General features: G+C 37.6%; 1 protein-coding gene across 1 annotated transcript in view; it reads right to left on the bottom strand.

Annotated features, from left to right (window-relative positions):
• Cftr (CF transmembrane conductance regulator) overlaps positions 1-15077 on the bottom strand; it is a 137552-nt gene that overhangs the window by 69302 nt on the left and 53173 nt on the right. Inside the window, exon 11 of the mRNA XM_040728649.1 lies at positions 12705-12896. Within this exon, the coding sequence (XP_040584583.1) occupies positions 12705-12896 (192 nt within the window). The remainder of the gene's footprint in view (positions 1-12704; positions 12897-15077) is intronic.

Consider the following 15077-nt stretch of genomic DNA (forward strand, 5'->3'; position numbering starts at 1 on the left):
CTGATGTGCTGCGCCAAGGTTTGGAGCCTCCTTTTATGGCCCGAAACGACTTGTGAAGAGAAATATGGATAACATTAACATAGTGAAGTTCTCCAAGTCCCTAACTACCATGAAGCTGGTGAGACTGAAATGAAGGCATACAATAGGGGTACACTGACAATTAAGAGTAAGCTCATCAAAACCTAGTACACCAGCACTGCCAATCTCCTTCCATTAACATGAGCACTTGGTTTGATTACTCAGTTCATGCCTCATTCATTTGCAGATATATGAGTACTTGACACTCTATTTGATTTCCTACATAGAGCTCTGTTTTGTATGCATTGTTAAACACTGGCCTTTGCTGACTACCAAGTATGCTCAACTCTGGTAATATATTTATCTTAAGGGTGTTGATTTCAGACTTCATAGAAGATTTTCCCCATCTGTGAAAGTTAAAAACTGCTATCCTCCTGGTTATCATGAGGTATTTTTTGTTTTGTTTATCATTTATTTTTTTATTTTTGACATTATAATACAATTACATTTATCTCTTTCCCTTCCTTCCTCCAAACCCTCCCATATGGCCCTCACCACTCTCAAATTAACAGCTTCTTTTTTCACTAATTGCTGTTGAATGCACGCACACACACATGTATGAGCACACACACGCACGTGCGTGTGTGTATTCTTAAATATAACGTTTTCAGTCATATAATGTTACTTGTATGCATGTTTTGGGGTTAACTTTGGCACTGGACAACTAATGGTTGAGCTCTTATCTGGAAAAGACTACGTCTCCCTCTCCCAGCTTTCCTTAGTTGCCTATAGTTCTTTGTGTAGGGTTGAGATTTCTTGGGCTGTTCCTAGTCCATTTTGGCATGTCCATTGGCCAGCTCACGTTTAGGTAGTCATGTTGGGGAGGGTTCTTTCTGAATAGCATTTTTCTTTTTGAAAATTCCATATATGTATACAATGCATTTTGATCATACACAATCACAGCCACCTCCCTGTAACTCCCTTTAGTGTCCTCCACCCTAACTCGCTCAAACTTTGTCTTTTTATGTTATTAATAACCCCTTAGTTCAACTGGTGGCGCCCGATACACACATGGTTGTGTGGTGATCCATGGTAGCATACTGTGTGCTCTTTATAGTGCTGCATGAGCATATGTGCTGTACAGAGTAAGGCAGGCACACAGGGACAGGCTTTACGTTTCTTTACTCACACTGAAAAGTCTCTGGATTTCCTTTGATTGATCCACAAAACTAGAGGAAAATAACTGTTAGTCAAGGGTATTAGATAATATCTGACCTTACATAAAAATTAGCTACTGGATTTTATTTGGTTATTTTTTTTAAGTTGGTGCTGCAGATGAAAGAGAGGCTCTTGCACATGCTAAGCAAGTGTTTACTAGAATTTTGTTTAGTAAAAGGAAACTGTATTGATTCCACATATAAACTTATTAGACCAATGAATATTCTTTTTTTTTATTTTCCAGTTTAAATTTAGATAAGAAACAAGGATGCTTCACAAGTCAGTTCCAGGTCCCTCTCCCTTTCCCTCCCCTCCTCCCGTGCCCTCCCCCCAACCCCCCCATTATCCCCTCATTCCCCCAGGGAGGGTGAGGCCCTCCATGGGGGTGTCCATAGTCTGTCCCAATGAATATTCTTATTGAAAGAGAATGTTAGAAACTTTTCCTTCAAACTATTCTCTACTGCCATTTTAACTTTATTTTATTTTTTGATAGCTTATTTATTTTAAGTTTTTAAATAAATTTTTAATTAAAATAGAATTGTCTCACTTTCCCCTGTCCATTTCCTCCCTTCAGCTAAGTGTAGTTTACCTGCAAGTAACATCATATGTCTACGTCACCTGTTACTAAGGCAAGGCCCTTAAACCAGCTACCAGAAAAAGCTCAGTGTCTTTGTTAAAACTGCTGCACGTCTGATTCAGAGGAGCTGGATCTATGAATCTTCATTTCAACCCATGGCAGCTGTGCTCACCAGTGCCTGAGATCCTCATCTGCCACTTTGCTCTTTCAGGTGACTTCCTTTATTGCAGGCTAGTCACAAAGGCAAATGTCAACTTCAAAGCAGTCTGGGCACACAACACGATGTGTGTGTTTGAGGTTGTAAAACACTTGAAAATGCTGAGATAAGCACACTGGAGAGGGTCAAAGTAATATTATAATAAGTGTGCAATAAAGATTAGCTTATTTTATTATTAAGGAGTGGAGAATATGCTCATTGTGCTGTATTCCATTTACTTGCATTGACCACTTGACTTCTTTCAGAAAGTTAAAATGTATCATCTCAGCTTCACTCACCTCTATCAAACAAACCAAAGTTATTCAGAAAACTTGCTAATATGAAGCTCATTTTCTCTGAATTGATTACACAACAGAGCCATAATGATACAGATTGTTCTACTGAGAAAGAAAGAGGAAAGCAAGAGAAGAGAGGTGTTTTACAGAAGGGTGGAGTGTTACATTTAATAGTCTTGTGTAATTTAGCAATATTTGCTGAGTACATTTGAGCTTCCTGTAGCTTTGAAGATAGGAAAATACCATAAACTGATTTTATGGCTGGCTTATCGCTTTTAGAACAACCTTGACAATGCAGATGCTTGTGGGAAGGGGGAGCGTGAGAAGCTAGGGCTAAGGGAACATGAACTTCAGGGTAAGGCCGCTCAATAAACCCTACCTTTAACTGTGAATCACTGGATGATTAATACCATTGTTTTTAATGTTTAAAAATCACTAAATACTGCCTTCCTTTATACATACGGAAATTAGGCAGTGGACGAGAGATGTAAGCAAAAGACAGAAGGAAACAGGTAGAAAAAGTCTAGGCAGGAGGATGTGAGACAGACAGCCAAGAAAGCGCTGGAAGAAGAGAAAAATCTAGCAAACATTTCTTCACATAATCACACCTATGAGTGTGTATGCCAGCCAGCTATCCAGTTCTCTATGATATAGATGAGTAGAGGCATGTTTCATAACAGAATGCAGATGCTAAGGTGTTCATAATTTAAATTGGGTTATGTCTACTAGATAAGATAGGTCGTTGACCTAAGTCAGACTTTATTAAAAATAATACATGAGGAATACTGGTAAAAAAACTAAGCCCTGCTAGAAGGAACAGGATGTCAACATTTTCATCAATTTTAAAGATAAAAAGATTTACCCTCACCTGTGCATACTAACCAAGTTTATAGTAGAAAACTCAAACTCACCATTTCACATATTTTTATCAGAACCAAGAAAAATCTGTTATAGCACTTATCAACACTAGAGGCTTGTGGGTAAAGCACCCGAATCTCCGGAACCCAAATGAAAACTAGACATGGTACCTAAGTGTCTGTAATCCAATGCTGCCTGCACTGAAGATGAGAGGTAGAGGCAGGAGAAGCGCCTGAGGCTCAGGAGTTTACAAGTCAGTTAGCCTGGCATATGTCGCAACAAAAACAAGAGAAACTCCATCTCAAACATGGTAGAAAGTGAAGCTCAGTACCCAAGGTTGGCATCTGACCTCCGCACATTTGCACACATTCACATGAGAGCACAGACCTACAGATATCATACACACAAACTAAATTCTTGTTTTATAACAACCAATTATCATATTGTGAGAACAACTACTAATATATATGTACTTCTTTAGTGTGTAAATCTGTGTTTATATTCAAAATGGATAGCTCAAGCATTCCTAAGAGAAGAACTAGAAAGTGCAGTGATTTAATGGGCAGGGGTAGATTGTGGGGTCTCTAAGAATAGAAAGTATAAGTGCTGGGACTCCTGAACTCCCCTACAACTAGAAAAATGGTATGAGAACAGGATTTCACTGGCTTCCCTTCAGATGCTGTGTATTTGGATTCATTTAGTCATAAACTTTTAGATGGCATATTTCAGAACCTTTCAAATTATCCTTAAATCTAGCTGCACGAACATTCTCAGGATAACTCTCCTCTAGTTGGCCTTATGGACATTTTAGTGGTACTAATTCCTTGTCCTCCAGTTATGGCCATCTAATTCAGTAGAACACTATGTGTTACCTTGAATTTGTTCCTGCTCTGAATTTCCCCAAAAAGTTTCCTGGTTCCTCACACTACAGCTCTTGTGAAAGGCTTCAAACCCACCAGCTCTTAGGTTCCTGTCTAATCGTTTGTCACTCAATAGCTGACTATAGTTGCTTTTTTTAATCTACTGATGTCTAACTCTGGTACTATTTAAGCTATGGAAAAGCAGAGAACCTTGTCTAAGTGTGCCCTTCGCTCCAGAATAATGACGCCCAAAGCAGCTCACTAAATAGTCTTCAATGGATATGAACTCCTTCAACTTCCCACTATACTGATCTTATATTTTCGCTCCCCTAGTTGCCAAAGGGTCCACGCTGACTTCAGTTTGTAGAGCCGTGACATACAATCAGCTGTAGACTCCTAGTATAATATCTTCTTTAGGAAACTGGCCCTTGTATACTCCGTTCCCTTTCTGAAATGATCTACTTTTTCATTCATCTCTCACATTTGGTGTCAATTCCTTGGAGAAAACTTCATGATCTTTTAGGACCACACTGTTACTTTCTTTACTTATGCAAAAAGGCTAAGAAACATAGGACGTATTAACCTACACTGTTCATCATTTCTAATAGAACAAAAAACTCTTAGAGAACAAGAATTGTGTGCTGTTCATCAATGTAATTCCCATAGTTTGGTATAATTTTTAATTCAATGCTTATACTCGTAAATATTTGCTAAGTGAATATATGTCTTCCTGCTATGAATTTTTGTAGCCAAAATGTCACTCTAGACAAGTTCCTTGTTATACCTGCAGGTAACATCTGGAGTGCTTAGTTCAGTGTTGTGTTTATAGTAGTAACTCAACAAAATTTGCTAAGATTGATTTCTTTTTAATTCATAATCCGAACCAAGGATAGCTCAACAATAAAAAATAACTATCCTGTCATTATGGAATCATTTCTAAAAGGTGAAAATTGTGGTATATTCTGCTTGTCTAGAGAAGCCTTTGTATTCTATTAGGTCCTACACAATGACTCCCTCTCTGGGAAAGCTTCTATGACCATCTCTAGCTATAGAGCTACAAGCCTGGTAAGATGTCAAACTCTTGCTGCAGATGTGAAATTCAGCAAGGGGTTTTTGAGCACCATTCTGGATCTAAAATTATATTTTAAAAACTTTTCTTGGTTTATAAGGAAATTATTCATCATGGAAACACTCTGAATCTAGATTCCTACTTCTTAAAACAAAGATTAAAAACAGAAAATATATAATAAGGATTTTATAAGATTATTTGTGTATCTTTGGAAATTTTGCTGTTGTTAAATTTTCAGTTTTAAATATGAAGCTCAGGCTTAAGTGTCCTATTTCACTATTTATTCATGAGTGGTTTGTTCTCAGACAGTTATAATTATGTTCATACACTACTGTTCTATTGACTTGACCGAATCTCAACAGGAGTGGCAATCCCGGGGCTATTTTGGTTTTAGAGACGTAAGAACTCTGAATCTGTTAACCTGGTAATTACCTCCACTGTTGTGGTGTTAGTCCCTAAACTTTACACTTTTAGGACCTAAAGCCTAGTTTGCACTTTGAAATCAGCACATTTTCATCCTGACTGCAAAAACTCTTGTTAATGTTGTCACTAAATGAATCAGATGTGACAACTCAATGGGCCATTTGTGTTAGCTTAGCACTGTGCCGCCATGTATGCTCTTTTCCTAAGTACCAGCTAGTATTTATTTTTTAAGTTCCAGGGCTCAAATGAAGTGAAATAGCAGTTCTGTCCATGAAACTCTATGGCATTCCCATTCAGTTCTGGTTCAATAGTTTCATAAAGTATTCCTGGCTTCATGTTACAGTAAATAAGATCCAGTGTTCTCTAACCACCTGTCAACAGAAAATTATAGGTAGTTCAGGGTACAGCCAATGTGATTTATTCTGGTTGAAAGGGACATAGTTCAATGTGTTTCAAATATCTGCTTTAGGTATCTATTATGTCTGAGCTACTACAAATGCTAAGTCCTATGGCACCTTTATCTTTTCATTACTTCTAACTGTAAAGCTGTGAAATTATCCTACCTTGGCAAATTGAATATTCAAAGGTTAAGCCTCACCTTCTCATAGGTTAGTCTTGGAGGAACCACGTGGAGACCCAGAGGTCAAATTCAAATTCAGTTAGTCATGTGGAATCTCTAAGATAGATTTTATTTTTCAGAACATGCCTTGTTTCCCTGCTTCTTTCCCTCCCAGGTTTTTTCATTACTTCTTGGCAATTTCTCTCCCAAGGTTCTTTTTCTTTTACATATATTTTGTGAATGTTTGGCAATTTCCTTCTTATCACTTCCTCTAGCGAGTGACATTCAAAAACTACTAAGAAGTTATGGAAGAGAAAAACATGCAGTTCGCCTTCTTCAGCTTACATAGTAAATATTTTTGCTGCTACGCTTGTGTAATGGCTGTCATGGCAGATGCTTACTTACTGGAGATCATTTTGTGGTTTCCAAAGCATCACAATAATTTTGTGGATACCGATTATATAGCCTAAGCCCTGACCTCCTATGCACAGTCCCCACCCCTACTCCCCACCATCCAGTATTATAAAAGTCAATGACTTCTTCAAACCCAGGTACTTTTATAAGAAAATGAGTCACTGAATAAAGACAGACCAATCACTCATTACCCAAACACTGGCCTGTCTAGAATTCTCTTCTGTCAGTGGGGTTAAGTGAAACAGGATAAAAGTGATGCAGAAAGGTGGACAAGAGAATGGTGTAAGCCATCTCTCTCTCTCAATACTGCAATGGGACTATAATTTCATAAGAATGTTTAATTTGACCAGGGCTTAATTATACTGACTCTTTTAAAGTCAGCAAGCACAGTTTCTAATGCTGTGCACTGAAGCTTTAAGTGTTGCACACTGAAGCTTTAAGTAACAAGGAAACTCCTAAAGGCCTATGGAGGAAAATGAAGAAAAACTCAATGGACACAACAATGTGGAACAGTATTTTCCAAGTGACTCTTAATTCACCTATAAATCCATTATATTATAGTCTAGTTTCAAATTCATTTTTATAAAAGCAGGACATGGAGATTTTCCCAAAAGAGAGGTTAAAAGTAAAAAATACCAACGTAATTTATTCATTTGAGAATGCAAGCTATGAATTATTCTATCAACACAGACCTACTAACATGCCCTTCCCCATGATAAAGGCTTTAGCTGTCTCATCAGTGAATAATTTCCAACAACAAACTGAAATCAGAAAACTATGTGAAATATGTTGTGCATGCCTTGCCCTTCCAAACTCACACATGCCTGACTATTCCTACGACACTGATCATCACGACACACGCAATACTACGAAAATCTTAGAGTTGAACAAAAACACAAACACGAAGAAGAGGATATTCCATACTTATCTCCTTTCCAAGCCTAGATACAGCACATGAAGAAAGAGATCAACTTTATCAGTCAAAATGAAAACAGGGTCCTGAATGTTTGGCTTTGGCAAGAGGGACCACCCAGAGATTATGCTGAGGAATTCTTGTGTTGGTGCCAGCTGCTTAGCCGTGGAGGACTCTGTAGGCATCCTGTTTTCCAGTGCTCAACACTCCTACATGCTATAAGAGTAAAATCTTCATAGGGATTATATACCGTACGGATGTTCTTTCTGGACATGAGCAAAGGTGTGAGCATCTATATCACAGAAACAAACATGGAAGCCTATGGCACCGCAAACAGGGTGGAGCTCTGATGTTCTTCTCTATAGCAGGACAAGCAAATTTATTTCAACCTCTCAGAAACCGCGTTCTTTCATGAAACTGCCTGCTCAGCTTCTGAGACAGGGACACTCCCCGAACGTTTTCTGAGCAGGATTCTTACAAGCAACATGCCACCTCAAACCATTTGCAAAACAGTCAACAAGTAAGATTTTACTATCCTATCAGTGCACTAGGTGGAATGAATTGAAATAACATTCCAGAGTTTCTGTGTGAAGAGCTTTACTGTGTAGTTAAGGTAACCAAAATATATGTGAAATATTCATACCAATATAATAGCACAGCATATACTTATTAGTTCATTGTAATGCTACATTGACCACCACTGATCACTCTAAAGAGCAAAGTGATTCAAGAAATTTCGGGGGGCCTTTGCCTTTTATAAGGTTACTGACAAGTTCTAACTCAGTTGCAAAAAGCAGCAGGACAAAAAGGAATAATGACTTAGGGATTCATTAAAATTTAAAAGAAGTTTTACTTAGCGTCTTATTTGACTAAGAAAAAGAAGGGTAATTAAAGGGACAAGCAAGAAGAACAGTGACACTGATTGGATATGTAAACATAGAAAGGAAAAATTTCAGGAGCCTCAATCCTAAACAAAGAGCTGCAGGCAACTAAAGAATGCTAAGGGAAGAAAGCAACAATTGGTTATTCAATAACAAACGGTCAGCCTTGAACTCATGCCAGTAACATTACACTATATGGACTGAGCAGTTTGTACTTATATATTTAGGAATATATAATATTTATGTTACATATAGACGTAACAATAATTAAAGGAAAAGAAGCCATGAATTTCAATGAAAGCAAGGGGGAGGTGTACAAGCCAGTGTTTGGAAGGAAAAAAGAAAGGAGGTAATGATGTAATAAACATAAAATAAAATGTAAATATATTTTGTAAAAAGAGATCTCCTAGATAACCACTCAAACTATATGGGACACATGAAAACAGTTAAAAGAAATCATGAGGTCTTGGGTGTATAATAGGATATAATAATCTAGCTAAAGCAGGGACATGAATTCAATCTCTAGCATTGGAGGAAAGCAGGCATACAGATAGTTTGCATGGAGTACTTTATTTATGATGAACCTTTCATGTACTAGAGGACTCTACAAATAGAATAGGCAATATTAGCTTCATATTGCAGAGATTAAAAGTTCAGTAGAGGCAAGTCAACCTTTATGACCCAGTTTTGTATGATTTCAAAAAATATGCTATTTATACCATACTAAATTCATAAAGTATCCACCTTAATTCTGTTCACCATCATCACAGAGTGACAACAATAAACTTTGAAGTTGCTATAGCACCCTTGAGCTTAAAGTTCTCCAAGATGAAACTCCAGAGACTGGTGTCCATGAGATGGTTCCCCACTCCATTGCTATTCACCCACTCTCTTTAGTTATACTCTGGTTCTATCAAGAAGCTTATAATCCCCTGAACTCAGTGGTTTCATACCCTGTGTTTCTGTTCAGTTTCTTCTATACATGATGTTTACTTATTCTATCAAAAGTTGTTTCTTAGAGAAGAACTTCCTGGATTATCCAAGTAGGCTCAAAGCCTACCATTGACTGCAATATAAAAATTGCAGTATCATGAAAATTGGATCCTTAAGTTTGTTTCCCCCAAATTTATCCCATAAATACAGTTATGTGAGGAATGGTTAAGCTTTCATTTGGTACCCACCATGCCCCTCATAAAGTGAATATACTGTTTTTATTGTCAATTTGACACAACCTAGAGTCATCTGGGAAGAAGAAATCTCAGTTGGGAGATTGCCCAGATCAAATGGTCTATGGATGTTTGTGGGACATTGTCTTGATTACTAATTGATGTATGAATGCCCAGGCCACTGTGGGCAATGGCCCTTCATGACAGATAGTCTAGGTTGTATAAAAAAGGGAGCTAGCATACGCCTGCTAACAACACAAAGAACAAATGAGAAAACTGTACTCCTTCTTGGTTTATGCTTCAAGTTCTTGCCTTGAGTTGCTTATCCTAAATTTTCTTAGCAAGAGACTGACCTGGAAGTATAAGTCACATAATCCCTTTCCTCCCCTAAGCTGCTTTTGGTCAAAAATCGTAGCATCAGAAATCAAACCAGGACAGTCTGACATGCAGCAACCACACAGATAACTTTTATGAATCTAAAAGAAACACAAAAAGTGGGATTAAATCCAACTGCCACTGTTACTTACTGAACAAAGTCAACCTGTCTACATTCCAACCCCCTAGGATCTGCTTTAATTAGATTTCTTCCATAGATACCCAAACCATTCTTGACTATGCCATGCAAGTCAAAAACTTTAAAATGCCATTGTTGTAGTTTTCTCCATGACCAGTTTTGTTAATACCAAAATTCATATCCATTATTGTTTGGTTTCATGGTTCTTCTCTTCCTTTTTCACTTGGACTTCATCGTAGTCACTCACTAATAACAACCGGCTCTCAAAGTATCCCCCCTGTTTTACTCTGTAAAGTCTTATCCTATACTTCAAAAGAAGCACAAACAACTTAATGTTTACTGAAAGGGTTTTGCGCCAATAGCTCTATCGTGTACCTATCTGAAGATACCTTAGTAACCATACCCTATTTTTGTACTTCTTAAATCCAGACTTTCTCTCTGCTTTTTTGGAAGATCGTAAGTTCCTAATGAAGAACACTACAGGTCACAAGCTTTTGTCGTGATTCCTAGATTTCTATGAAGAGTCATTCTATCAGGGACATTACCCTTTTCTCTACCTGGAAGCTGCTCTTTCTTAGCAGAACCAGACAGTGTCTGTTTCTTCCTTTTACTCCTAAAGCGTTTGCTTTTTCATTTTCTGCTAAATTCATTATTATTGTTTCCATCATGCTTGATATATTGTTTAAAGCACAGAAAGTCTTAGTAGATGTTTTCTAGATAAAGACTATCACCAGTTCTACTTTAATTTCTTTAATGCTGCCAGTATATGCATGAGAGTAAGACAGCACTGATTGAACTTGGAGAGTTAAAAAAGCATAGATGTAGTCTGGTGTTGGTGGCGCACACCTTTAATCCCAGAACTAGGGAGGCAGAGACAAGCGGATCTCTGTGAGTTCAAGGCCAGCCTGGTCTACTGAGTGAGTTCCAGGACAGTCTCCAAAACAATACAGAGAAACCATGTCTTGAAAATCCAAAAAAAAAAAAAAAAAAAAAAAGCAAAGATGTGGCTAGAAGGGTATGGGAGAAGTTAAAGGACATGTAGGAGGGGGTGAAAAAAATGCACTAGATACTTGTATAAAATTCTCAATAAATAAAAAAATTAACTTTCATTATATATGAGTTGCTTATCCTGGTGAGTGGTTCCTTTTATGCAAAATGTAAAACACAGGAGGATTTATGGATATAGATCACTGGCTGCTTATAGCTGGCACACACATTAAAAATGGAATTTGATTCTTAAAGAGTACACAAGTCCTTTTAGAGATGCTAAAACAGTGGCTATCATTGCACAACCATGTGAATGTACTAAAATACACTAAATAATACACTCTAAAATAATTTTAATACAGCCTTCCAACCAGAAGAATAACGTTTTGCTTTTTTCCCCTTCATTATTTTTAACAGCTTTATTTAGTTATATAAATATATATTCCATATAATCCTCCACTATCAATAAAGGGCATTCTACTATGAACCTTTCAAAATATACATGATCTTCTTCAACGAACCAGCAATCTACCAGGGTCCCAAATGTTGTAAATACTTTTCCAAAGGTATTTAGAGACTCACAGATATAAATTTATTACAAGTAATGTACATATGCTATATTCAGGGTTTATACATTTCTGTAGATTGACTTTTGGGACTCAAATACCATCTTTAAAATCATTTTTATTGGAAAATATATATTCAAAGCCATAACTAAAACTAGAAAGAAGCTACTACCCCACCTCACCCTGTCAGTCCATAAATAAGCTACCACACCACCTCACCCTGTCAGTCCATAAATGAGCCAGGTAAGACCTACCACCACTCCCTGGGCACAAAAGCTTGTCTAGGAAACAGATCTGGTAACAAACCCAGAATGTGCCAACCTCCAGGTTATAAAAAAAGGCATTTGAAAAATCATGATTATCTTCTTCAAAGCTAACTCAGTACTTCATGGATAGGTTCTCTTTTCACTGTGGTCTCAGAGTGTACACAAAATACTACTGTAGAACTCATGAAGCATTTTGGCTTATTTGTTTTAGCCTGATCCTACCATGTGTCCCAGACTGGCCTAGAACTCATTATATAGCCAGGACTGGCTTCAACCTCATGATCTCCATGCTTCAGTCTCCTGAGTACCAGGATTACAGGCATGAGGTACCACATCCAGTGCATAAGGAATTTTGATTCTTACAAAACCCAAACATAATTTAAAAATAAACTGCATCCATTTATAAATTTGTAAGCTTAAAGCAGGAGTCATGGGTATTATTCATCGACCAACTTACTATAGCTTACTCCTTGAGGAGCCCTTGATATGTATACAATAAATGAACAGAGAACTAAATGTGTAATTCAGTTAGTCTTAAGATTAATGGGTGTTATCAATGTAGTAGTTTGAATGTGAGCAATCCCCAGTGGACTTAAGTGTTTGAACATCTGGTCTCCAGGGGGTGGTACTACTGGGGAAGGTTATGCAACCTTTAAGATGTGGAGATTTACTGGAGGAAGTGGTATAGTGGGAGTGGGCCTTGAGGATTTGTAGCCTAGATCCCATATCCTGTTTTCTGGCTGCTTCCTGAATACAGAGGCTATGTGACCAGCCATCCTCCTGGTCCTGCCACTCCTCTGCCATAATGGACGGTGTCCTCCTGGAACAGTATAAGCTAAAACAGACTGCATCGTCAACGTATTTTGTCACAACAATAATACAAGTAGCTAATACAATCAGCATTTTTTCATAAATTTTCTTACCTCCTGTAGTTGGCAAGCTTTGACGATGCTCTTATATCTGTACTCATCATAGGAAACACCAAAGATGATATTTTCTTTGATAGTACCCGGCATAATCCAAGAAAATTGAGAGCAGAATGAAATTCTTCCACTGTGCTTAATTTTTCCCTCTGAAGCTTCCAGTTCTCCCAAAATCATCATCAGAAGTGATGTCTACAAATAAATTGTAGGTGTTTGATCAAATTACTTAGCTTTAGCTTGCCTCCCATTATTCTAATCTGAAGTCTCCCAATACTTAGAGAGTCTATTAACTCATTTGATTAAAGATGTTTTAGTGCTATGATCCAGGGACTTTTCTAGGAGAGAAAATACAAAGGGAATGAAAGAGACAATGGCAACACAGAGTGAGAATGTCAAGGTTAACAAAGAGTGAGTCCCTCCTTTAGTGTGCTGGGGACAGCTTTGCAGGTGTGAGACCGGTAACAGTGAACCTTGGCTGAGAGCTCTTGGCCTAGGTGCTGCCTGTGTGCACTAACTATATGAGTGTGCTTATTCATCACAGTAAACTAATACAGAATCAGTGTTATCTTCTTCTTTCAAACCCACATTAGACGGAAAGAAAAAAGCACATTCAGATAGCCTTTCTTGATATATGACAACCTAAGAAACTAAAAGAGCTATCATTAAGCCAAGGCTCATTGATATTATTCACACACAAAAAGGAAGTACTTCAATCTTTTTTTTTTTTTTTTTTTTTTTTTTTTTTGGCTTTTTGAGACAGGGTTTCTCTGTATTGCTTTGGAGTCTGTCCTGGAACTCGCTCTGTAGACCAGGCTGGCTTCTAACTCACAGAGATCCGCCTGTCCCGGTCTCCCAAGTGCTGGGATTAAAGGCGTGTGCCACCAACGCCCAGCCAAAGTACTTCTATCTTGATAGTATGAGAATTTGCTTTCATCTTTAATAAACGCTAAACATGTATGCATGCCAAAATTGTTTGTAAAAAGTTTTTTGTATGCCACTTTCTTATAAGTATAAAAATAAAAAAGCTGAAGAATTTGAATGTGTTACATGCCCTCACAAGAGGAGTTCTAAGAAGAAAACCAAGTATACATAAAAGAGGCAATAGGGAAGGCGGTGGTGTAGAGAATGTTATCACTCAAGAAAAGTTGGATGTCTAAAGGATTGTTTGTGTGTGCGCACATGCACTTGCACTGTATGTGTGTGCTACATAAAAGTAAATATATGGGTGCCAGCACTCTTCTGTGTGCATGTAGCAGCCAGAGTAGATATGTCTGGTATCTTCTGTGTCTTGTCTCGTTGTTGCCTTGAGGCAAGGTTTCTTACTGAACTGAAGCTTGCAGTTTCAGCTACAGCAGCTTTCAGGGAGCTCTTAGGATCCAACTGTCTCACCCTGTCAAGGTAGGTGCACATCTATGCCAAGTTTGGGATTCGAACTCAGGTCCCTGTGCTGACAATAAAAGTACTCTTAACCACTTAATGCATGCATGCATACATACATGTATGCATAAATGAAAAAAAACAAGTATCAGGGAAGGGAAAACACTGATTTTTACCTTCCTCATTTAATTCATTATGGTGAAATAAATGTCCAAAATGAAATATGAAGCATGCATAAATATTGTAAATGTAAACAAAATATAAACATCCCTAAAACCCATACTATAGTTATTTCTTAGTATCCTTGGAGGAGGAGTACAATGTAGCATACCACAAAAAATACTGTTCTTTTCTTACTTAACTACATATTTTAGAAAACTTTCTATAACCAAAGACTAGAGAGCTTCAATACCCATCCATACTTCTCTGAAGATACCTGTATCAAATCTCTATAAACCTATAAGGGCATAACATACAGGTAGGTGAACCATTTGGTTATCTTTAAGGCTTAAGTGGCAAGCTATCAAATCAAGAAGTATAAAATTAACTTCTGAATATTGAAGAATCTGTTACAAATCTTATATTATAGCTAGTTTCCAGGAAAATGATAAGAATTCTCCCTCCCTCTGACTGAGCTGTCAGACTCTTGATGACAAGTGGATGAGGATCTTCCTCTGCCTTCATAGCATCTTTCCATGGGAGGCATGAGCAGTCACTGAGTGGAATTACATTGTCATCGGTTTTTCATAGTTTGTCTGAGAGTTAATTACTGCTAAGTTCAACAAATTCTATTTTTACATGTGTCATGTAATGATCTTAAGTATATGGACAATTCCCTTTCAAAATTATATGTAGCACAGTAATATTCTTCCAAGCAGATAGTCTGGTGTTGGCCATCTGGTGTGTCCTAGAGCATCAGCTATGCAGACTCTTGAGGTATCATTTTCTTTTACTACTGAAAACTGCTGCTAATTCCATAGAAGACAGTAAGGAAAA

This window comes from Mesocricetus auratus, unplaced genomic scaffold, assembly GCF_017639785.1.
Source record: "Mesocricetus auratus isolate SY011 unplaced genomic scaffold, BCM_Maur_2.0 Super-Scaffold_100019, whole genome shotgun sequence".
Taxonomy (NCBI): domain Eukaryota; kingdom Metazoa; phylum Chordata; class Mammalia; order Rodentia; family Cricetidae; genus Mesocricetus; species Mesocricetus auratus.